The following is a 25,676-nucleotide window of genomic DNA, read 5'->3' on the forward strand; positions in this document are numbered from 1 at the left end:
TTTCAAACTGTGGTAAACCTTGAAACAAAATGTCCTGGCTAGTGTCACCTCACTAACTCAAGTGTGCAGCATTTATGACAACGGCACCATTGCTTTATCACACACCAGTTGCAAGTGGAGGGGAGATTGTGATAATGCCAATTCAGTGGATGGGGATGATTGGGAAGGCATGAATGGTAAAGGCAGAGGGAGAGAAACTGGCCAGAACCCCGGGATTACACCCCTATTTTTTACGAGAAGTGCCATGGGATTTTTAATAACTAAAGAGCAGTTGACACTTGAAAAATCATAACACTAACTTAGTAACGCAAATCACCTCTTAGCCGGGCACATAATGGCCTCACATAATGGTCTTTTCCTCTGTGTACCTCCACAGGGGTAGATTTAGCGTTTATGCTGTTCAGGCTAATTGTTGCAGTCTTGCTTTCCATAGGATTTGGTAAAAAATGTATTTTTATCAATTGAGTGCGTCTTTGCTAAATGAAATGATTCATTTCTTTAATGGACAATCTGGACATTGAATTTTTACCATTATTTCAGGTGCTGAAGGTTTGCGGGTTGAGTTTGATCGCCAGTGCTCAACAGAAAGGAGACACGACCCTCTTACCATCATGGATGGAGCCAATAGAATTGTGTCTGTTCGATCAGGTGATGTTCTTGTTTTATTTCAGTGTCAGGCAGTAACTAACTGGAATATTGGGCCACATAACCTTATCTGTGTCTTCCTCTTCAGGTCGTGAGTGGTCTGATTGGTCCAGTGAATTGAGGATTCCAGGAGACGAGCTCAAATGGAAGTTCACCAGTGACGGCTCTGTAAACGGCTGGGGCTGGCGCTTTACCGTCTATCCCATCATGCCTGCGGCTGGTACATCACCTTAATTTGACATCGCTTCATTGTTCATGCTTCATATGTAACATGATATTCTGAAGTGCCTGACCTTTTATTGAATTATCTTCAGGTCCTAAAGATCTTCTGTCAGACCGCTGCATTCTGTCCTGCCCTTCAATGGATCTAGTAACATGTCTGCTAGACTTTCGTCTGAACTTTGCATCAAACCGCAGCATTGTGCCTAGATTAGCAGCCTCACTTGCCGCTTGTGCCCAGCTCAGCGCCTTGGGTAAGTTGAACATCTTTAAAATCATATTTACAAACTTGCTGCATTTCAATAGAATTAACCATTCTAATATTGATTTATTTGTATGAATGCATCGCTGAACAAAATTCACATTTTTTAGCCAGACATATTATTCAAACCAGTGCCAAAAAAAAGAAAATTAAATATAATAATGAAATGTATGTAATATTTTTATTTTGTTATGTAACAGTTACAGTTTAGAGTGTTATCATAGACCAGGGGTGCCCAAACTTTTGATTATGAAGGACCAAAAACCAAACTTGATTGACATTGGTGGGCCGAAGGTAAATATATAATTAAAGCTGCCATGGTAATTTACTAATGTATTATTATTCAAAAATAAATGGAAAAAATACTTTAATTGTATTAATAATCATACTTTTTTGTTTACATTTTATAATCAACTATCAATAAAAACATAAACACATTTATAACACAATAGTGTGTTCAATGTTGTGCATTGTCCTCTATTTTCGAGTGACAGCATTTACATTTTAAAAATCTGATTTATGCACAACATTTAATTGAACCATTTCATATCAGTTGTTTTTTTTGTAGCTCAACAATTAAATAAACAAACAAAAGGTTACGTTAAACTAGAAATGACAATCATTGTTGAAGGCATTCGCTCCAACCTTCCCATCATTCTAAATCTCTTCTCAGATAGGATGGTGGGCCAAATCAAAGGCTACCATGGGCCAACTTTGACGTGCGCCCTAGTTTGGGCATCTCTGGTGTAGACAATTACATTTTGTAATTGAGTTTTGCTACCTAAACTCACCAATATTTTCTAATATTGTAGGCTTAAAACATATATTTTTAGATAAATTTAAAGACTTCTACTGAGTATTATGTTTTAATAAATACAAAATTGATCATAATTCTAATTGGATATTTTAATTACACCGCAACAAAGGATAATACAATACAATTTCTGTTTTTAATAATTTATTAGTAGTAGCAGTAGTTGGTAATAAACTGTTTTGGAAAATTACGTGTAACGGGAGTTACGTAATAATATTACTTTTCTAAGTAACGAGAAAAGTAACGCATTGCTTTTAAAAAATAAGTAATATTTGAGTTACTTTTTGAAAATGCAAAGCTAGTTACTTTTTATTTTAAATAATTAGCTTTTAAAAAAATAAGTTGCTGAATTAAAATGAGTTACAATGAATCATGTAGTCAATGCGAGAATGTGTTCATTATGTGACATCCCATCACACTTCTTGTAAAGAGTAGGGGAGTAACGAGTAGAGGTGAAGGGCTGTAGCAGTGAAAAGTGAAAGTACCCGCCCTCATTACATCAGCACCGGACCTAGTTGAAACCACAGGCTCCCTCCCTCACCTCTGCTCGTGTTCAAACCAAACTAAGATCAGCGCGGTGTTTCTAATGGCAGGTTTTTATCCCTCATACATGTTGACTGATCGACTTGATAAAGGAATATGTCTTGACATAACCCACACAGACGTGACTTAGTAAAGTGTGAAGTCATGTATGATTTTAATCGTTGCATTAATTTGAATGTAAATGTCCTCGTCAGGCAGCGCTGGAGCAGCGCGAGAGGATCACAGCGCATCAAACGAACATTATCAACAAAAGAAAAACACACAACTGAAGACTCTTAAATTCTTATATTTGTTGTATTTGCACCAGCTCTGTGATGCTCGTCCAGAACTTCATGCATTGGGTTAAATTAGGCTGTCTAGTCTTTGTGTTCAGTCCGTTACAAGCATGGTGGAAACCCAGTCAGGCAGCTAAATACAGAGAGTGAATCAAAACGCATCAAATGATCGGTATTTATATTAGACACACATCTGATGCATGTATTTGCAGCAGCTCCACGTCCACAACTTCACGCATTGGGTTAAATTAGGCTTTACAGTTCCTTTACTTCCATTGCTTCTGTTCAGCGGAGGGAACTCAACCAACCCCGTGACGTCAGACACGGCGACATTCCAAGATGGCTGCTCCCTAGGTCTAAAATCTATAATAAAACACGCCATTTTCTGCTAAATAGTTACATTAATCAAGTTTGTTTAATATATTTTCATTAAAGTGGAATCCAGTGTGCAAAATCAGGTAAACTTGACTGAGTGCTTCATTTCCCCTTTAAAGCTATGCTAAAATCTAAAATCTGATCATTTGTAATCTACATGTTCTATTTCTGTCTGCATTACCAGCGGCTGGTCATCGTATGTGGGCTCTGCAGAGGCTACGCAAGCTCTTAACTACTGAATACGGTCAATCTATTAACATCAACCGCCTCTTAGGAGACACCGAAGGAGAGGCTCGCTCTATGGTCAGACATTTGTTATATATTTTGTTTATACATTTATTTTTAATCCCATTATTAATATACCTTTTACTGAATGTTGTGTAGAGTTTTACAGGAAGTGCACTAGCTGCTCTGGTGAAAGGGCTTCCTGAGGCTTTACAGAGACAGTATGAGTACGAGGAGCCCATAGTCAGGGGTGGCAAACAATTACTCCACAGCCCGTTCTTCAAGGTACATTTAACTGACTTGTGAATATTTTTCATGAGATAAATGAGCTTCCCAGAAAAACTGTTGGTTTTCTTGTGGTGTTTAGGTGTTGGTGGCACTGGCGTGTGATCTGGAGTTGGACACTCTTCCATGCTGTGCTGAGACACACAAGTGGGCGTGGTTTCGTCGCTATTGTACCGCCTCTAGAGTGTCGGTGGCTCTGGACAAGAGGAGCCCTTTGCCCCGCCCTTTTCTGGATGAGGTAGCAGTTTCTAATAGGGTTTGGTGTAATAATCTACATTGTAAAGACAAGTGTACAGGTATTAGGTTACAATTGAAGATAGAATTATTAGCCGTCCTGTGAAATTTGAGTTCTTTTATTTCTGAAGTGATGTTGAACACAGCAAGGAAATTCTTCACTGTTTTTGCTATTAAATTTTATTCCTATTACATATTATCTTTTATTTTGGCTGTGATAAACAAAATTCAAATAATAAAGATTTATTAAAAAATTCAATCAATTAATTGTGTATAGATATATTGATATAAAATAAAATGTGTATATATTATAAAAAATATAATATAAGATAAATATAATAATATAAATGTACTTATTTATATATGTGTAATACTATATATTTATATATATTGGCCATAGATCAAACCACTGTTATCACTGTTGTTACACCATGTAAAAAATTTATGTACAAACAGTTTTTTTACCGTAATATTTATGTGGTGTAAAACATTTACCAGGTTGTATTCTTTTGTATAATATTAGCAACTCTAATGTTTGCCAGGTGGCAAAGAAAATCCGCGAGCTGATGGCAGATCATGAGAACATGAACACGCTACATGAGAGCCATGACCTGTTTAAGCGGGAGCAGGATGAGCAGTTAGTTCAGTGGATGAACAGGTACTTTTCTTTTCAACACAAAGTTATTTGTTGCACCTTAAGCAATGCAAATGGTATAGGGCTTCATTAACTGTTCATTTTGATGAATTTGTTCATGTTTTCTATAGACGACCAGATGATTGGACACTCTCGGCTGGTGGCAGTGGGACCATATACGGCTGGGGGCACAATCACCGGGGTCAGTTAGGTGGTATTGAAGGAGCCAAAGTCAAGGGTCCCACACCAACGGAAGCTCTAGCCACACTGCGGCCAGTTCAGCTGATTGGAGGAGAGCAAACACTGTTTGCCGTTACTGCTGATGGGAAAGTAAGTTTTCTTTTACACTATGCATTTAAATGAACACTCTAATTCTTTTTTTACATTTTACAAGTCTCCTAGAGTTAAACCGCCGGATTTTACAATTTTGTTTGTCTATTCAGCCAATGTTTGGGTTTGGTGGGAGCACTTTTAGCTTGGCTTAGCATAAATCATTTAATCGGATTAGACCGTTAGCATCTTGCTTTAAAAAAAAGTATAATGAAATTACACAGTGCCTGAAAATAGTCCCAAGCTAGGTAACTAGTTACTGCACTGTGTAAAATCATTGCGTTATATTATTTCGTCATGGTATGGCAGCAAAGGTCCTTGATCATTACGCTGGAATGTGAGTATATTGTAGTTCATAGCTATATCAGTTTAGAAATTTCGATGTAGCTACAGAAAGCTACAGAAATAAAAATCAAGCTTTAAATAAAAAAAAAAAGTATTTATATATATATATATATATATATATATATATATATATATATATATATATATATATATATATATATATATATATATATATATAAACTTTTTTATTTGTTTATTTTTATTTTATTTTTTGAGCAAGATGCTAATGGTTTAATCCGAATCAATGATTTATGCTAAGCTAAGATGTACTGCTCCCACCAGACACTGAGTACTGTTGAATGGATTCAAAAATGGTTAAACACAACTGTTTAACTCTAGGGAAGTTGAAAATGTAGCATATTTCTAAAACATACATGTTAAATTTACAACCATCAGTTGACAGCAACTTTTTATGTGTATATATTTTTTCTCTGATTAGATTATTATCTATGTTACGTATTTAGCATTTGCTCTGATCTTCACTATCAGTCACATTGCCAGATGGGTAATGTCCTTGCTTTTGCTGTCTTCAGCTGTATGCCACAGGATATGGTGCCGGTGGTCGACTGGGAATAGGAGGCACAGAGTCCGTCTCCACTCCGACCCTGCTGGAGTCCATCCAGCATGTTTTCATCAGGAAGGTGGCTGTGAACTCTGGAGGGAAACACTGTTTGGCTCTTTCCTCTGAAGGAGAGCTGTACTCCTGGGGGGAGGCCGAAGATGGAAAACTGGGCCATGGAAACAGAAGGTCGGTATCATACTTTGACTTTGATGGTTGTCTTTTCACATGGGCATCTTTGGTTCATCTCAGGCAGTGATCTTCTACATGTTTCAGTGTTTCATTTTTTTCCCATTTTCACAAAAGCATGTAGAAAAGTACTTTGTGAACAAGTTTTGTGGTTTTTAGGTCATAAATTAGCTATTTTTTTGGAAGTTCAAAATTTTTTAAATGCAACTTCTTGCAAAAGGCACAAGACACAAGCACAATGGTGAAACATCCATAAATTTAATATTTCTTTGTTTATACAAAACATTTACGCCTACCATTAATAATACCCTGCTACTGTTGTGTTTTATACTTTTGCGCTAAAATAAATCTACAATTTGGCTAAGAAATATTAAGTGTTTTTTTATATAAGATGTATATCAGACAATATTTGCTCTAATGCTATCATATTTCATGCATTTATTTTTCAATATGGTTAAAAGCCCATTTGTATTTGTGTAATTAGACTTTTGACCAGTCCATGTGTAGTGCACTCTTTAATCAAGGAGTTTTGTAGGTTTGTAGGAATTATGCTTTAGTTTGACAATTTTAAACATTAAAAAAAACACTTTTTTTTTTTTTACACCTTCTTATTTATTTATTTATTTATCATATCATCTATACTCTGAAGAACCAAACACTATTATCCTTTCAAATTTGTGCTCTAGACTATCACTGATTTGTTTTAGTTCAACAGTATTTGTGACTGGTACCTCTGTCTTTTCCCCAGCCCATGTGACCGTCCACGCGTGATTGAGTCTCTCAGAGGGGTGGAAGTTGTGGACATTGCAGCCGGTGGGGCTCACAGTGCCTGCATTACTGCCAGTGGAGAGCTTTACACATGGGGCAAAGGTCGTTATGGGCGGCTAGGTCATGGAGACAGCGAAGACCAACTTAAACCAAAACTGGTGTGTTCATTATGCATTATTTTTTTGACTCAAAAACTTTAATCCTTTAGAATTGTTTAAAAATCTTTAAATTAATTAATTAAGTGTAATATAATCAAACAAAGTGAAAAATTACTGCATTAAATCAAATACAATAGCTGAATATTTTAATATATTAATTAATATACATAATAAATATACAAAAACTATTTTTATGATGATTTTTGTTTACTTTTTTATTCAATACATTTTATTTTTTTAAGTATATTTGGACAATTATGGTTGGTGGTTGTGGTTATGAAGGTAAATGGGAACCAATAGCAATAATAATAAAAATATTGATGAAAATAATAATGACTGCTTTTTTAATTTTTATTAAAATATGTAAATAACTGTAAACAAACTTAAACTGATTGACCAAAATCAGTCATGCTTAACTGGAATATTTATAAAATGGCTGCTTAATATAATTTAGCTATAAAAATCTTTGCTTATTAGCAGCATATAAACTGTGAGTGTGTTGTACTTGTGCAGGTGGAGGCTCTTCAGGGTCACCGGGTGATAGACGTTGCGTGTGGCAGTGGAGATGCACAGACCCTCTGTCTGACCGATGATGACATGGTGTGGTCGTGGGGTGATGGAGACTATGGCAAATTGGGCCGAGGAGGTAGTGATGGATGTAAAGTGCCGATGAAGGTGAGATGCTGGTGTAGTTAAACATTTTCTGTTTAGGAATTGTAAAGCACATTGGTCAGCTACTGTTGTTATAGATTGTGCTATACCTATGGATTCCTGTATTCACATCTCTTTCTTTGCATAGATCGACTCGTTAACCGGATTGGGTGTTGTAAAAGTGGAATGTGGCTCTCAGTTTTCTGTGGCTCTTACCAAGTCTGGAGCAGTTTACACATGGTAATCAATTTCATAATTAGGGCTCTGATTATTATTATGAACCTAGTCATAAAAAATTTTTTGTGTATTGTCATGGCATATGGTATGATTTTTGTATATGTAAATCAAAACTATTGCGTATAGACCTTATTAAATATCAAACTGATAGTGAATTTTTAAAATAAGTATTGCATGTTATGTTTTTTTGTGTGCATGCCTGTGTGCGTGTGTGCGTGCGTGCGTGTAAATAAATGATGCAGTTTTGTTTACCACATGCATAAATGCGCTCATGGTCTAGTCTTACTATTGAACACATGAACTTTGTTCTTGAGCTGATCTTAGAGTCACTTCGTTGGCATTTTAACATTTCCTGTGACAAAAGCTATCTCTGTATCATTTGCTGATGGATGCTCAAACCATTTGCAGGACAATCGATCAAAATAGTTTAAGTTTATGTTTTGGTTTCATTTGAAAAATTTCATATTTCAAAGTGTTCCTAATTTTTTTATTCTTCATAATTTGGTGTTAAATCGAGTATATTTGTTGTTGTATTTTGTTGAATTACATCCTTTTGATCAATAAAATAAAATGTAACTATTAATAAGTACAAAAAAAAAAAGAGTAAAAATGGAGTTATGGGGAAAAAATTTAATCATTTCGTAGGACTGTATATAATTCAGTGTAACATAAGCTGATGTTATGTTTAATGTGGGCAAATGTACATATTTGTTTGTGTTTTTAGGGGGAAGGGTGACTATCACAGACTGGGACACGGCTCAGATGATCATGTTCGCAGACCCCGGCAGGTCCAGGGTTTACAAGGCAAAAAGGTCATCGCAATAGCAACTGGTTCCCTTCACTGTGTTTGCTGCACGGAGGATGGTAGGTCATCAATATGTTTGTGTTACGCAGGCCTTTGTCACTTTCATCATAGTCTTGGGATTTAAGGGATAGTTTATCCAAAAAATAATAATTTCCTCACCATTTACTCAATTTTGTAGGTATTTTGTTTTCTGTTGAACCCAAAACAACATATTCTGGAGAATGTTGGAAACCAGCAGCCATTTACATCCGTAGTAGTCAATGGATGCTGCTTTCCAATATTCTTTAATATATCCTTCATGTTCAACAGAAGAAGGAAAAACCAACAGATTTGGAATAAGTGGATGAGTAAATGACAGAATTAAAATTTGTGTGTGAACTGTCCCTTTAATGAGCTACCTGCTTTTTTGTTGTTCGAGGTCCACTAATAACATTATATAGATTTTACATGAAAAAAACATCAAAATCTAGAAGCAGTTTGACTTTTTTTGTGTATTTTTTTTACCCATTATCAGAACGGTCTGTTTATATGAGTGTGACAGACTGAAAACTCAGTATACATCCACTGAGTTGTGATTGGATAATATTTTTGCGTAATAACAGGACTGAAAAAGCAGTGCTGATCTTTCTGTGGAGGCGGGGGTATACCCTCCCTGTTACATCTTAGAGTAGAACATTCCATTTTCTGTCATTTTGGCAGACATTCTTTAATATTATCTGTTTTTAGAGTAACAATAATGTTTTGAGCTGTAAAACGCACAGGATGACTCTATAGTACTGTAAAGAATGGGTTTTAAACTACAGCGATTCGAACTGTAGTTCTGCCGAATGACTAAAAAGCTGTCAGTATGATGGTGGAAAAATTACATTTCTGGTCAAACTGTCTTTCTGCAATCTTATACCAAAAACGCAAATAAGGGCAACATTAATAGCTAAAAATGTGGAAGAGCGTTGCTATTATGTATTGTATTACAGTATGAAGCAATTAAGGATTGATGTTAAATCAAAAGTAATTCACAAATACTTAACAATGAAATTATTTAATGACAATAATTCTCTATGGTTGCAACTGAATTAGTTACAAATATCTGTAAAAAATGATAAAACATAAAAATGATAACAACATATGATAATAACTGTACCCAGCTTAAATGTAAAATAATGTTACCTGAGAGAGAGGGAGAGGCAGCGGCAGGGAGAGTAGGTGAGTAGGCCTCAAAGAGAGTCTGTTAGCAGTAGAGCCAGAGAAGATAGCCCCCGGAGCAGAGCAGGAAAAGATCAGAACAGGAAAAGACCAGAGCAAAGTTTACCAAGTTATTTGTCTCTTTCGTGACCAAAGCCCAAATACTGAGACACACAAACTGACCAATCAACATGGGACCACATTGTAAAACCCCCAAAGTCCACACACCAGGCCCTGATCTTATCAGTGTCTGCCTTTGGAGTCAAGTATGCACCTTCTTGGTGAAAAAGACATGTTTTGCCATATTAACAAATGCATATGATAATTATTCATTCCTACAGTACTGTGACCTCCATTATGTCAAAAGATCAAGGAAATTTGATTTCTTAGTTCATGACCCTTTTAAGATCTGTGCAGGGACAGTTCACCCAGAAATTAAAGTTTACCTACCATTTACTCACAGTCAAACGTTATAAACCTTTATGATTATTTTGTATTCTTCTGTTGAATTCAAAAGAAGATATTTTGAAGAAACTGTAACCACTGACTTCCATAGCAGGAAAAACAAGTCTGGAAGTCAATGTTTACAGCTTTCCATCTTTCTTTAATATATTTATGTATATTTTTGTATTCAACAGCATAAAGATGAACTATCCCTTTAAGTTAAAGAAATTGAGTATTTCTTTTTGTTTGTATACTTATTTGTGCTTGCTAAAAATATGGATGTGTACTGCACACACAGGGGAAGTCTACACATGGGGTGACAATGATGAGGGCCAGCTTGGGGATGGGACGACTAATGCTATTCAAAGACCCAGGCTAGTGGCGGCACTGCAGGGCAAGAAGATTAATCGTGTGGCCTGTGGTTCAGCACATACACTCGCCTGGTCCACTAGTAAACCAACCAATGCTGGAAAACTGCCTGCTCAGGTACTGTACCAACACACACAGCCTTTTAGCCTTCATAAAATGTTTTACCTTTTGATTTTACAGTTGAGTTACATAAAAATATCGAAAAACCGTATTTGTTTTATTTAGGTTTTTTTTTTGTCATCCTGTAGTGTATAGAGTACCATTAAGTGTCAGAAATGCTTTAAATTATTTATTATTTAGTTAAATTAATTACAAATAATAGGATATAATAGGATTTATAATAGGATCTAATTATCAGTCACAAAAACATATGTACAAAAATGTACTTTTACAAAAATATGCTTTTAATACGATACAATACAGTAGAAATTAACATTTAAAAAACGAATATAAGCGATTTAAGCTGCTTTGAAATATAAGTCGCAGCACAATTCAGATTATTGCAAACTTGTATTCCACAAAGTACAGTAAAAGTTTGTGGTTAATAACATCATGTCTGTCTGTAGGTTCCTATGGAGTACAACCACCTGCAAGAAATCGCCATCATGGGCCTGAGGAATCGGTTACTGCTACTGCATCACATCTCTGAGCTCTTCTGCCCCTGCATCCCAATGTTTGACCTAGAAGGACGTCTGGGTGAAACTGGACATGGTGTATCTGTCGGCTTTGACACGCTCCGTGGAATCCTCATATCGCAGGGCAAGGTGAGGTTGCTTTACAGGAAAGTACATGTCCTGTTTTCACCAAATGTTCATCCATTTTATCACATTTGACTAAAATGGTAAAACCTTGTGGTTTGATCATAGTGGTAAAATGTGATTTAAATATGAGCTAATTTTAAATGTATTTTAAAATAACATTTAAAGTGACAATTCATTAATCTGTTATTAATTGCTCTGTTATTCCTAAAAGTCTTTAAATGTTGTGAAATGATTATTGTTTTTATTAAGAGTCTTCTGTAAATGGGCTACATTTACACTGCAGATCTTGATGGTCAATTCCGATTTTGTAACTGTATCCAATTTTCTTGACGACCTACTTACATCATCTTTTAAAAGTGAATCGTATCTGATTGTCTGCATTTACATAGCGAAATTCGCAATAAGCAGAAAAAAAGGAGTGGGCGCTGTCTGACAGCTGATAATAAAAGAGCGCTCTTATCTCCATTCCTGTATTTAATCTGTTTGCAGCATTTAAATTTTTTTAATCTTCTTTTTGACAAGTTTTTTCTATATTTTATGACAGAAACGTTATAATTTGTCCATATTCTATTAATTGAGGCTTTTTTAAACCAGTGGATTTGAATGTCTTGTCCAAGGCGTGATTTATACACGCTTTGTATGCAATAGCTTTATACTAGTTTATATTGCTTACATGGCGAATGTTGTGTTTGCTCTCTCGTTAGCATCCTTAAATACTTGTGCTACATGTATTGGCAGTATTAAAGCTTTTTTTTGTCCTAGTATATAAGATGTAAGGTTTGGGACTCTGTTAAACTCTGTTCTGAAATGAAAGCATCAAATTTGATTTCATTCACTAAAGTTTTAGACGCTCGACTTGCATTGACGGGTGAAAATCTGATCTACCTGCTCACACTGCAGACATGAGGGCGCGGATCCGATTTATATCGGATAAATTTCCACAAATGAACAAGGCCTGAATCTGATTTGTGTAGATTGGAATCCATGTGATTTTGTTTTTTCCTGCTTAAACGTACATGGGCCGTATCCGATCTGTGCCAATAATATCCAGCTGCAGGCCCGCAGAACCACACACGCTTCAGGCACACACAATCCAGCACACACGATCTAGGCAAACCATATATGGTTACAAGGGATGATAATGTTATTAACGTCTTCTCAGACATCGTCATCAATAAAATTTTTAATTGTTAATAAATATAGTACACAATAAACAATAGTGTTTACTATTTCACAAATATTGCAATCAAGACGGGCGAATGGGGAGCGTTGTTTCGATCTAAATTGGACAGGTTTAATTTATATAATGGATTCATTTATTATGAAGCAAATAATAGAAAGTTAATATAGGTAATAATACATCTTTATATGTAATAAAAATCTTTTACATGTAATAAATGTATAACACTATATTAATATTTTACTCAAGCAATTTAATAGTGTTTAATTGCTTAATTTTCTAATAACTTTTGCATTAATGATTCTCACATTAAATACTATAATAATTTATAGTAAGCAATATATTGTTTTTGTTATAAATAAATAAATAAATATATATATATATATATATATATATATATATATATATATATATATATATATATATATATATATATATAACTAACAGTTGCTACAGTTTAGAAAAAGATAGTAGTTTATAATCAGATAATCAGTTAAGATAAAATATATAAACTATATTTTATATTGTTAAAATGATTAACTATAGTAGTTAATTTTAATATGACACATTATTGTTTGCTTTTTATATTTTACAACAAAGCGATTTTACCCAAGTATGATAATATTAAGATCCTGAATTAGTTTATTACACGTAATCCTGAAACTATTGTAGGATTACTAATTGTCTATTACGTTTTCTTTGTGAATGTTGACACGTGAATAAAGTCATAAGTGTTCACTACTTATTTTTATTTACATAATTTGAGTTTATGCAGAAACTACAGAGATGTTAAAATGATGGTTACGATATAATAATGATATAATGACTGAAATAGGAAACCATATATGTGAAATTCAGTAGGTGGCAATAATGCTCCTAAGGGGTTAGTTAGTTACCATATATGGTTTGCCTAGATCGTGTGCTAGATTGGGTGTGCCTGAAACGAGTGTGGTTCTGCGGGTCTGCAGCTGGATATATCTCATCTGTGCCACATGAGAGAAAGAAATCGGAATGGGTCTCTTGAACCATGCAGTGTAAATGCAGCTATGAAGTTGTTTTGATACTTAAACTTTTCATTTTTGATTGGCGTGTATTAAAGTATATGTCTTCTCAAAATGTTTAATTATAATTATTTTGTTTTGTTTTTTCAATTGTCTATAGGAGGCAGCATTCCGCAAGGTGGTGCAGGCTACCATGGTCAGAGACAGGCAGCATGGGCCGGTGGTTGAGCTGAACAGGATACAGGTGTGAATTTATACACAATGCAGCTATATCCTAATTTACACTCCAAAATAAACCTTTCGTTCATTTTCCTTTGGCTTAGTCTCTGATTTAGCAGATTTTGCCACAGTGGAATGAACCGCTAATTATTCCAGGATATGTTTTACGCATCGCATGACTTTCCAGCCGCAGCATAGTGCTGGGAAACATAGGACAGTCTCAAACACACACTCATACACTACGGCCAGTTCATACAATTCACCTATACTGCATGTCTTTGGACTATGGGGTAAACCGGAGGAAACCCACGTGAACACAGGAAGAACATGAAAACTCCACACAGAAATGCCAACTGGCCCAGCCAGGACTCGAACCAGTGACTTTCTTGCTGTGAGGCGACAGTGCTAACCACTGAGCTTCCATGCCATCCCAATAAACCTTTCATCAGACTTCATATGCATGTTATTTACTTAGCACTAGATTTGTACTTGCATTTTTCTCTTGGTTTGAGAGTTGATTATTATGGTAAGCAGAATTCAAAATGAACAATTAATTTTAATGGGTAAAAATAGCTTGGAGGTCCTCTGGAAAATGGTCCCCCTTTCCCTAATCACCATAATTACCATTGCTCTTCCTGCTCCTTCCTGTCAGCATGGACACACAAGTACTGTGTACACAGTTTAATTATCAGCCTCCATTTTATTTTACTTACTATTTTGAGCCAGACTTTGCAGCACCAAATATGATATTTTCAGTGATGTGTTCTTGAAATTAATGTACAAGTTATTTATGGATCTGCTCGCCAGGAGGTTTACCTCCAAATTCATATCTTTATGGGTCATTGGCCTCCTCATAGAGGCCCCTGACAGTCTGCGATTTGCAGGAATGCATAAACAATGAATTTATACAGTATTTAATAAAAAAGTGATGTATATGGAGATTAATTAAACCCCTGTCATTTTCACTTTCAGGTCAAGCGTTCACGTAGTAAAGGAGGTCTGGCAGGGCCGGATGGCACCAAGTCAGTATTTGGACAGATGTGTGCAAAGATGAGCTCTTTCAGCCCAGACAGTCTGCTGCTGCCCCACCGCGTCTGGAAGGTCAAGTTTGTGGGTGAGTGTATAATTAGACACTGCATTTAGTGTGTTTTTATTTTAACCTGGTGTTTTAAAATGAAAACAATTTGTTGTCTATATTACTATATTCAGTGTGTTTCTCAAAGAACATATCACATGTCAGAACCTAAAAGCAGCTATAAAATTATAATATTTGTAGCCTGTATAGAGTTATTAAATGAAACAAATGATAATTGCATTCATTATAAATGACTGAAAATGTGTTGAGAGAAAAAGAAGTTTAAGTTGGAAGCACATTTTCAAAATGTTACCTTTTTTAGAACAGACCAAAATATAAAAAAATGAAAATATAAGTAGATGTTTGATCATAATACAAAACTGTATACACAGGTTAAGAAGTGAAACCTAGATTATAGAAGTATTTGTTATTAATGAAACTTTCTGTATACTTAGGTTTGATTGCCAAGTTCGCAATGCTAAGATATTTTAATGTGGAATCAACTGAGTTTACACGAATAAAAATAAAGCGCTGTAGAATTTCAAGAAAACATACTGTAGAATTGTATTTAATTACTGCATATATATGGAATTGATTGTTTCTAGTCCAAATATTTCAAAGCGAAAACGAGATTATTTTACATGCCTCACTGACTGTTTTAAGGAAAAACTTGAAAGGAAAAGTTGAAAACATAGCAATATGTTTACTTGATTTAAGAATTTTTAGATATTTGGACTAGAAACGAGACAAAGTGAGAAAAACAATCTCTGTATCAAATACTGTTAGACTCTATAGAAAACCATCAAATAGTGTCTTATAAAACTGTATTCCATATCACTATATTTATTGCAGAATATTAACTTATCGCAATATCACATTTTTGTCGAATATCATGCAGCCCTAGAACTTACTTTCACCAATTCCATTCACATTATTCTTAATGTATGAGTGGGTGCAGCCAGTGGAATCTTTTTGGCTTGAGACTTCCGGTGTCATTCACTTTTGTTGATTTTTCAGATGTTAAAAACAGCTCGTTGTGCTATTTGATTTTGCAAACTGGTTATTTTTATTTTTATTTATAGTTATGAACACGTTTGTTTGTAGAGTGAGTAGCTTGACCGTTTTCTGCCGTTTATTATCCCTAGTCATTTCTCCCATATTTTAAAAGTTCTAAAACAATCACGATAACAAGCTCAGTACCGCAATGCAGAAAAAAATCTGAAAATCTTTTGCGGCCACAAAAATGAAACAAAACGAATCAGCTTGGTCCTATAACAGGAGTTTGACAAATCAGGAAAAGATAAGCAATGATCGCAATGATTGATATGCAAAGGCCCAATCAGGGAGCGAATGTGGGCAGCAACACAATCATATTCAGAAGTTTTGGTTTGTTTACTCAAACACAACAACTGAAACCCCACAATTTAAAAACTTTTCTGAAAGTCTCTGTTTTTGAAGGTTGAAAACTCTGCAGTATTGTGAATGTCAGAACAAAAAAGCACAAGTGTAAACCTAGCCTTGCAGAGGGATGATTCTACATGAAAGAAAAATTATGTTTCTCATGTTTCTGTGTGTGTTTGTAGGTGAGTCGGTGGATGACTGTGGTGGCGGATACAGTGAATCTATTGCAGAAATGTGCGAGGAGCTGCAGAATGGCCTCACTCCTCTGCTCATCGTCACTCCTAACGGCAGAGACGAGTCAGGAGCGAACAGAGATTGCTTTCTGCTGAACCCAGCTGCCAAATCCCCTCTGCACATCAGCATGTTCCGCTTCCTAGGTACCAGCTGCACTCAAAACACTTTCAAGGCAGTCTGGAGTTACACAGCTGCAGTACTTTCTTCTGTCAGATTTGGCAGTAGAGCACGCTCTGTTCTTGTATTTGTGTTTAGGGGTGCTCCTGGGCATAGCGATCCGGACAGGAAGTCCTCTTAGTCTGTATCTGGCCGAACCTGTGTGGAAACAGCTGGCAGGCATGAACCTGACCATTGCTGATCTCAGTGAGGTAAGACTATGTGTGTGTGTTTGAATCCAAGGTTATTGAATTATTGTTAACGAAATCAACATTTTAAAGGCATGTGTTTAACTAAATTAAAAATAAAATAGGTAACATATTTACACTTAAATGGGTTTGTTCATCTTTAAGTTATTATTGCAAATTTGGTCAGACTTTGATTTTTAGACTGGATTAACAAAATTACAGAGCATTAAATGTAAATTTTCAGCGAAACTGCATTGGTTTGATTTGTTAGGGTTAACTAGGTTAAGATTTGTTTAGTCTCATTTCATCCTAGATTTAAAATTTAAAAATTTGTATGTTAAATTTATCAAAGCAGTGGCAAATGTGAAATACTGTCGATTTTATCTATCCGTCCGTCCGTCCGTCTAATGTTTTGTCTTACTGTTCTGTCTGTCTGACATTCTTTCTATCGTTCTCTGTCGTTCTGTCTGCCATTTTGTTTGTCGTTCTGTCTTATCTATCTGTCTATCTGTCTATCTATCTATCTATACGTTCTTTTATCAACCATTCTGTCTGTCTGTCTGTCTGTCTGTCTGTCTGTCTGTCTGTCTGTCTGTCTGTCTGTCTACCTACCTACCTACCTATCTAGTCTGTCTGTCCGCCCGTTTAATGTTTTGTCTTATTTTTCTATTTGTCTGACATTCTTTCTGTCGTTCTGTCTGTCATGTCTGCCATTTTGTCTGTCGTTCTGTCTTATCTATCTATCTATCTGTCTGTCTGTCTGTCTGTCTGTCTGTCTGTCTGTGTCTGTCTGTCTGTCTGTCTGTCTGTCTGTCTGTCTGTCTGTCTGTCTGTCTGTCTGCCTACCTACCTACCTACCTACCTACCTATCTAGTCTGTCTGTCTGTCTACCTACCTATCTAGTCTGTCTGTCCGCCCGTTTAATGTTTTGTCTTATTTTTCTATTTGTCTGACATTCTTTCTGTCGTTCTGTCTGTCATGTCTGCCATTTTGTCTGTCGTTCTGTCTTATCTATCTATCTATCTATCTATCTATCTATCTATCTATCTATCTATCTATCTATCTATCTATCTATCTATCTATCTATCTATCTATCTATCTATCTATCTATCGTCTACTTTTGTTTTCTGCTGAGCTAAAGTATAAAGTAAACTTTTTAAGATAAGGTATTTAAAGTATTTATTGTAAAGCATTCATTTAGAAAGTACTGCAAATGTGTGTTTTTTAAAAGTTTATGGTATGTGATTATTTGTATGCTAGTATGCCTACTTTAGTAAAAAAGAAAACATTTATAATAATTAAATATAAATTAAATGATGGAAAATTAAGATAGTAATATAAATTATAAAATTAATAATAATAATAGCAATGACAAAAAAACTTTTGCGAGGCGAGAAAATAAATGGAGCCTTTAGGTTTTCTATAGCACCAGGGCTCAATATGTTTCTAATCTGGCCCTGCATACACACTCACATGAACTCCAACACACACAGTTTTATGTTCAATCCACTTGAATTTGTTAAGATAACTTAATCGATTTGTGTTGGGACAACATGAATGGGTGAATTGTGTGTAACCCTGCATTTTTTTACAGTGTAGTGGAAGTTTAGCATTTATTTTATTTGCATTTGGTTTACTTTTTAATTTGTTGTAATTATGTTAATGCCGAAAGTAAGTCTGTAGCTTTTTATTTCTAAGTCCATTATATAAACGCACTGAATGCAAGCACATACCTTTTACATTCTGTACATTTGTCCTGATCAGTACGTATCAGTGGTCAGCTGATACATACTGATACGTACAACGGTATTAAACCCACCGCCCTTAATGCACATGTACTATAAGCAGCTTTCTCTAAATCTATGCGGTATGTATATGCTACAGTAATACATCAAAGTTCTACATATGTTTTTTTATTATTATTATTGAATGATCTCTGTGATGTACTTTCTGAGATCCGAGTGTATGCATCAGGCACGTGTGATGTGTAAAGACGAATGTGAGTGAGCGTATGGGTCTCCTGCGTTCACGCTGGGATCATGTGTTGTTGCAGTGATGGCATTTCTCAGTACAGGACCTCTCTTGCGCACAGAGCTGCTGTTGTTTGTGCTTTTGCCTGGAGATATCAGAAAGGTTAAAGAGAAAGATTACCAAGCACAAGACAACAGTGAGACGCTGACCGTGATGCACTTAAAAACACACGCTCATTCCTTTCATTCTTTAATACGATAATCATTCACACAGATTTAGTTTAATTGCCACACTATTTGTCTTATGATTATTTCTCTTATCTTATACTCTCCAAGAATGTATTTATTTTAAGATTTTAAAAAGTTACATTTTGACATTTTGTTTTTATTATTATTATTATTATATTTAATTATTTATTTTTTTGTTATTGTTTTAAATATTCTTTTCCCTGCTTTCACATATTTTAATATGCAATTAATTTCTGTAATATTGAAGCTGAAACTTCTGCAATTAGCGTTCAAATAGCATTCTAATACGCTATTATTGCTGTTCATGCTTGTTTAGTTTGATGGTTTTGTTGTTATTTAATTGATTTAATATTGGTATTATTTTCATTTTCTTTTTTAAAAGTCTTAATTTAATTGTTTGAATTATTTTTTTGTTTTGTTTTTTTAGTTTTTCTGGCTTTCACAGTATTGTACACCTTTTTCTTCTATGTGTTAGGTGGACAAGGACTTCATCCCCGGTCTGATGTATATTAGAGATAACGAGGCGTCTGCGGAGGAGTTTGAGGCTATGCCTCTTCCCTTTACTGTGCCCAGTGCCTGCGGACAGGAAGTCCAGCTCAGCTCCAAACATTCCCACATCAGCCTTGAAAACCGCAGTGAATATGTGCGGCTAGCAATAAACTACAGGTGAGATTGCTGTAGAAAAAAGGTTCTATTGAGCCATTTTGAATAGAGAGAGACAGTATTGGAAAGATTGCATGGCCAATATTAACTTTAAATGCAAGTATGGAAAATTGTATGCCTTGCCAATAAAATGTGTTGATTACAAGCCTGTGGCAACTTTATTGGCTGCCAGCAGTGCTAGCAAGAATTATGAGTCTGATTGGTTAGACTTTATCATAAAAGGTCATTGTTACAATGTAACTATTTATTTAACTACTGAGTAATAATACTGAATTACACACAATTTCTCTATGGTTAGGGTTAGAATACAGATTAGGTTTAGGGTTAGTTGCATGTTATTTTGCATAATTAACAATTTCACCTTAAATTTTAGTATTATTTGATGTAACAGACCGTATCTGGGACTAAAAAGAGACCGATTTTGTGAGAGCCACCAATCACATGGATGTCTGCTCTGTTAACAGTTTTCTTAACAGTATCCTCCCTATGAGCTCTAGTGCCTGTCCGATAAAAATAAAAACATTACTGTTTAGGCATGGGATGATAACTGTTTTCAAGGTTTACTGCGGTTTGGAAAAATCATGGTTTTAAAACTGCTAAATTTTTTTGTTATACCGTTCCTACTGTATAACATATATAATAAACTGTATCCTACTGTATAACATATAATAACATGTATAACATAGATGTCTGCTCTGTTAATAGTTTTCTTCACAGTATCCTCCCTATGGGCTCTAGTCCAATAAAAATAAAAACATCATGGTTTAGGCATGGGATGATAACTGTTTTCAAGGTTTACCGTGGTTTGGAAAAATCATGTTTTTAAAACCGCTAAAAATTTTTTACCTACTGTATGTGTAATGTTTTTTTAAATGCGTTTTTTTACTCTTATTTTATTTAGTACTTTTTTGATGAACAGTATCTCCAATAGAAAAGAGCATCCATATCAAAAGCCCACAATTCAGCAAACATTGCTTAAGGACCAGCATCCAATCATGCTATAGACCTGAACAGTGTAGTAGCTTACTTTATATCCAAAGAAAAAGATATCCAAAGATGCCTTTTAAAGTTATAAAGAAATCCGTGTCTTTGAAACGTTTTGAAAAATTTTTTGAAAATAAAAATAGAAGAAGTATTTATTTTAATCATGAAACATGTTTACTGTTCCTAAATATTTCTCAAAATAAAATGTGTTGTGTGAAATGGGGAAAAATATGGTTTTTTTTACGCAGACGTTTAAAAAAGGACATGTGTTAGAGTGCTAATCACATTACTGTGAAACTGTGATATTTCTATCTAGAGTTATAATACCATCAGAATTTTATACCGGCCCATGCCTACTACTGTTATAATAATTAAAATTAAAGTAAATTATTTAAATATTAAGCTAAATAAAACAAATCTGACACTTTTTATTCATTTAGTATATGTATTAAACACTTTCCCAAGCAAGCAAACTTGAAAGCAAAATTGAAATCAGTATCAGCATAGTTTATCAGCTATAATTTAGCTCATTAGATATCAGCAAAAATCCAGTTATCTCTTGAATCACTTATTCTGAGGAAAGAAAGACTTGAAGTACAAAGTAAAGTTCACCGGTTTAATGCTGTTGTTGTTTTGTTCCTCCAGGCTGCATGAGTTTGATGAGCAGGTGTCTGCTGTAAGAGAAGGTATGGCGCGTGTGGTTCCGGTGCCCCTCCTCTCTCTATTTACCGGCTATGAGCTGGAGACCATGGTGAGGACATGAGAAACATAAACAAACACTGAACAGTATGTGTTCATGAATGCTAAGTAGACCTGACTCACTTGTTTGTGTTGTTCAGGTGTGCGGAAGTCCAGACATCCCTCTGCATCTGCTCAAATCAGTGGCCACATATAAAGGAGTAGAGCCAACTGCGCCGCTCATCCAGTGGTTCTGGGAGGTTATGGAGTCTTTCTCCAACACAGAACGCTCGCTCTTCCTCAGGTTTGTCTGGGGCCGCACGCGCCTTCCCAGGACCATCGCAGACTTCCGTGGACGAGACTTTGTAGTGCAGGTAACTAACTATTGTCTCTTGAGACAAAGATTCCCGCAGTTACATCTACAGGTCACCATTAAAATCTGCTCAACAATTGCACACTCATTCAACTCTTTAAATATGTAGTTAATATGTATTAAGTATGTAGTAAGTAGTGCGGCATGATATTGGAAAAATCTGAGATTGCAATATTTTCTTTTACTGCAATATAAATAGCGATATGAATATCATTTTTACCAGATGATTTGAATAGCTCTATTTGGAAAGATTTCATTCATTTAGATCATCAAGTCTTTTTGTGTGCAGTGGATCTGAATAAATTATAATAAATTTAAGCAAACATAAACAAATAAACTGCCCTTCATGGTTTTCTGGGGAGTCTAACACTATTCATGTACATAAATTGAACAATCAAATGTAAAATAACATGGTGCTCATTGTATAGATGATTAAAAGATAATAATATTTAATAATATTTTTATCTTTTAATCTTTAATAAATCTAATCCGCCAAATGACTATTGCAGATACACACATTGTGATATAGATGCTCAAACGATTTATTGTTCAGCCCTGGTAGTTAGAGTTTTATGCTATAATAAATGGTAAATATTTTAATATGCAAAGAATTCATGCGATACTCTATATCCAGTCTTCAGTATCACATGATTATTTTGAAATCATTTTTTAAAAAGTAACTATTGTTTAAGGGTTTTCACCTTTATAGTGATAGGACAGTGAAGATTTACAGGCAGGAAAGCAAAGATAGGAAAGATCGGCAAAAAACCTCCAGTCATGATTCATTCTCGGTTTGCCTATTGGTGGCGACACTTTGAAATTGCTCTAATGTTTTTGTGAGAATTTTTTGTCTTTGTGAATATATTTCTATGATTTAAAGCTTAAGCTTCAGAATCATTTCTTCAGTCTTCAGTGTCACATGATCCTTCATGAATTCTAAATTCATTCTAATATCATAACAAGATCAAGAAACCTGAATTATTTACAGTGTTAAAAACATTTTATTTATAAGTTATTTTTACCTTTAAATTAATGAAAGTATCATAAAAAAAATACCACAAAACCCAAAAATATAAACTACAGCAACAGTGTTTTCATCCCCTTTAATTGTAAGAACCTGTATCAATGGTGGAACACCAATACTAATTGTTATTAAACATGGTGTCCGCGGGGTCTTATATTCAAAAAAGTCTTTAATTCACTGAAATATTGACTTGTAGGTTTTAATTCGTTTTAAACGGGTCTCAATTTTTTATGTCCATGTAAAGCTACCCAATCAGGCAAACGCTTGTATACAGTATACAGTCACCAACAATACATCTCAATAAAACCTTTAACAAAACTATTTACAGCTGTATTTAAGAATTTGGTTCCTCACCATAACATTTGTGCGTTCTCCATGTATTTATAGACTGTGGGGGGAAACTGACCTGGACAGAACGTTGTATATTTTGTTTATGATTAGTTTTTAAAGCTTGTGAAAGAAAAGTTATATTGGGAAAAAAAACATGACACAGTGGCTCAGTGGTTAGCACTGTCACCTCACAGCAGGAATGGCACTGGTTCAAGTGCTAGCTGGGCCGGTTGGCATTTCTTTGTGGAGTTTGCATGTTCTTTTTGTGTGGATTTTTTCCATGTGCTCCGGTTTCCCCTCACAGTCCAAAGACATGCGCTATACTGTAGGTGAATTGGGTAAGCTAAGTTGGCCATAGTGTATGTGTGAATGAGTGTATATGGATGCGTTCCTGTACAGGGTTGCAGATGGAAGGGCATCCGCTGCATAAAACCTATGCTGGATAAGTTGACGGGTCATTCAGCTGTGGCAACCCTGATGAATAAAGGGACTAAGCCGAAGGAAAATGTTGTTTTGAGACATTATTTAAGTATCATTCAAGTAATTAGAATTGTTTTTAATGAGGTAAGAAAAAATCCTTATTGTTCAGCCCCGTATAGGTCTGAAATTCCATTCATGATGGTCTTATAAAGTCTTAAATTTGACTTGGTGAAACCTGCAGAAACCCTGTTAAAGGAATACTACACTTTTTTTGAAAATAGGTTTATGTTGCAGGTCCCATAGAGGTAAACAGTTTGACATTTTTTTAATCCATTCAGCCGATCTCTGCCTCTGGCCTCATGCTTAGCTTATCTTAGCTTAGCATAGATCATTAAATCAAATTAGACCATTAGCATATTGCTTAAAAGTGACTAAAGAGTTTCGATAATTTTCTTATAGACTTTTTTATAGTTAAATTGTGTACTACGCCTGACAGAACATGAAAAGTTGCTATTTTCTAGCCCGATATAACTAAAAACTAAACTCTCATTCTGGTGTAATAATAAAAAAACACTGCTCCAGCTTCAGCCATGGTATGGTAGCAATGATGTTATGAAAAAAAAAAAAAAAAAAATCATCCAAACCTTTAACTGGCTCTGTAAATGAATAGATACCTTGCTCAGAATGATTGAGTACACCCCATCTTGAAAATGAACGTTTTGATCCATTTCTCAGTGAATATAGGCAATATATTTTGGTGCATTTAAACAAAACAGATTTATTAAACACATATATTTATTTAAATAATATTTCAGTTACCAAACATTTTGAAATTTAAAGATAATACAATTAAATTCAAGCTAAATATTACAAAAATAAACCACAACCTACAAAATTTAAACTTTTTTTTTGTTCGTTTTTTTTTTGTTTCTCTTGATTTTTTTTTCTCTTTTTTTAAAATTTGTGTTTAATATTTTTCAATACCATGATAAATGTGGGTGTACTAGTTGTAAAGTTATTTTGTTAGATAAGCTCCAGATTTGGTTTCAGTACTGACTATTCTAAAGCACATGCACAAATATAATATTGTATAGCTTCCTATTAAATTCTGATTTTAAAAGAGAGATGTGTGAGGGGTGTACTTGTATATGCTGAGCACTGTAAATATAAGTGCTCATTTTTAGAGTTTGTGCCTTTTTTTTTTTGACCAGGTGCTGGATAAATACAACCCTCCCGACCACTTCCTCCCCGAATCCTACACCTGCTTCTTCCTGCTCAAGCTGCCTCGCTACTCCTGTAAGCTAGTCTTAGAGGAGAAACTCAAATACGCCATTCACTTCTGCAAGTCCATCGACACAGATGACTACGCACGGATCGCTCTGAGTGGAGAACCGGCCGCAGACGACAGCAGTGATGACTCGGACAATGAAGACGCAGACTCATTCGCTTCTGACTCCACGCAGGATTACCTGACAGGCCACTGAGCTCATACGTTCGCACACACACACAGACAAACACTCACACACAGGCATTTGCTGTGGTAAGTTGTAGGAAACCTAAAAATAAGCTGACAAGCAGAAAAAGAAGTAAACTGAACCGAAGATGTCTGTTTTAACCTCACTTATTAATATGTGCATAGACACAAATACAACTAAATGAAGAGATTTAAGTGTATATCATTATGTGCAATTAGCTTTAAAACACCATTAAAGCAAAATAGATTTTTTTTCTTTTTTTAAATCTTTATTGTGAAGAAAACCAGAACGACGAGAGAAAAATACACACCTTTTTGTGTTAAACATTGTGTTCATGTTTTCTTCCAGAGGACTGACCGCTTAGCCTAGCACTGTGGTAGACGATTCCTGACAGGCGTCTCGGTGAAGAGCTTCACATCCGTTTTGTGTTCAATAGAGGTAGTATTATGAATTTCAGCATTGCCTCAAAACAGCAGTGTTTTTTTGAAAAAATCTTTTAAACTTGGAGATTTTTTTTTTATTATTATTTTTTTTTTTTGGTCGTTCAGTCAGTGAAGCCTGATCAGGGGTTGCTTTTAGGTTGTCGGTCAACATTTCCTCTCCTTTTTCTCTCATATGTGTCCGCACTGTTTTCCTTATGGAATGTATATAATTTGATTGTGCCATGTGTTTATGAGAGGTCTCATTCCCATGTTATAAATAAATGTTCATTTATGTTAATAAATTTAAACCAAATTGTTCTTGTAA

General features: G+C 35.0%; 1 protein-coding gene across 1 annotated transcript in view; it reads left to right on the forward strand.

Annotated features, from left to right (window-relative positions):
- herc2 (HECT and RLD domain containing E3 ubiquitin protein ligase 2) overlaps positions 1 to 25,676 on the forward strand; it is a 104,571-nt gene extending 78,895 nt beyond the window's left edge. Inside the window, exons 70-92 of the mRNA XM_056460167.1 lie at positions 541 to 648; positions 734 to 865; positions 960 to 1,118; positions 3,318 to 3,436; positions 3,518 to 3,643; positions 3,726 to 3,881; positions 4,420 to 4,535; positions 4,643 to 4,841; positions 5,720 to 5,934; positions 6,683 to 6,860; positions 7,374 to 7,535; positions 7,660 to 7,751; positions 8,473 to 8,612; positions 10,478 to 10,665; positions 11,115 to 11,312; positions 13,651 to 13,734; positions 14,682 to 14,823; positions 16,368 to 16,562; positions 16,675 to 16,787; positions 19,458 to 19,648; positions 21,275 to 21,380; positions 21,469 to 21,681; positions 24,666 to 25,676. Coding sequence (XP_056316142.1) covers positions 541 to 648; positions 734 to 865; positions 960 to 1,118; positions 3,318 to 3,436; positions 3,518 to 3,643; positions 3,726 to 3,881; positions 4,420 to 4,535; positions 4,643 to 4,841; positions 5,720 to 5,934; positions 6,683 to 6,860; positions 7,374 to 7,535; positions 7,660 to 7,751; positions 8,473 to 8,612; positions 10,478 to 10,665; positions 11,115 to 11,312; positions 13,651 to 13,734; positions 14,682 to 14,823; positions 16,368 to 16,562; positions 16,675 to 16,787; positions 19,458 to 19,648; positions 21,275 to 21,380; positions 21,469 to 21,681; positions 24,666 to 24,938 — 3,605 coding nt within the window. The 3' untranslated portion in view covers positions 24,939 to 25,676. The remainder of the gene's footprint in view (positions 1 to 540; positions 649 to 733; positions 866 to 959; positions 1,119 to 3,317; positions 3,437 to 3,517; positions 3,644 to 3,725; positions 3,882 to 4,419; positions 4,536 to 4,642; positions 4,842 to 5,719; positions 5,935 to 6,682; positions 6,861 to 7,373; positions 7,536 to 7,659; positions 7,752 to 8,472; positions 8,613 to 10,477; positions 10,666 to 11,114; positions 11,313 to 13,650; positions 13,735 to 14,681; positions 14,824 to 16,367; positions 16,563 to 16,674; positions 16,788 to 19,457; positions 19,649 to 21,274; positions 21,381 to 21,468; positions 21,682 to 24,665) is intronic.

This window comes from Danio aesculapii, chromosome 6, assembly GCF_903798145.1.
Source record: "Danio aesculapii chromosome 6, fDanAes4.1, whole genome shotgun sequence".
NCBI lineage: Eukaryota > Metazoa > Chordata > Actinopteri > Cypriniformes > Danionidae > Danio > Danio aesculapii.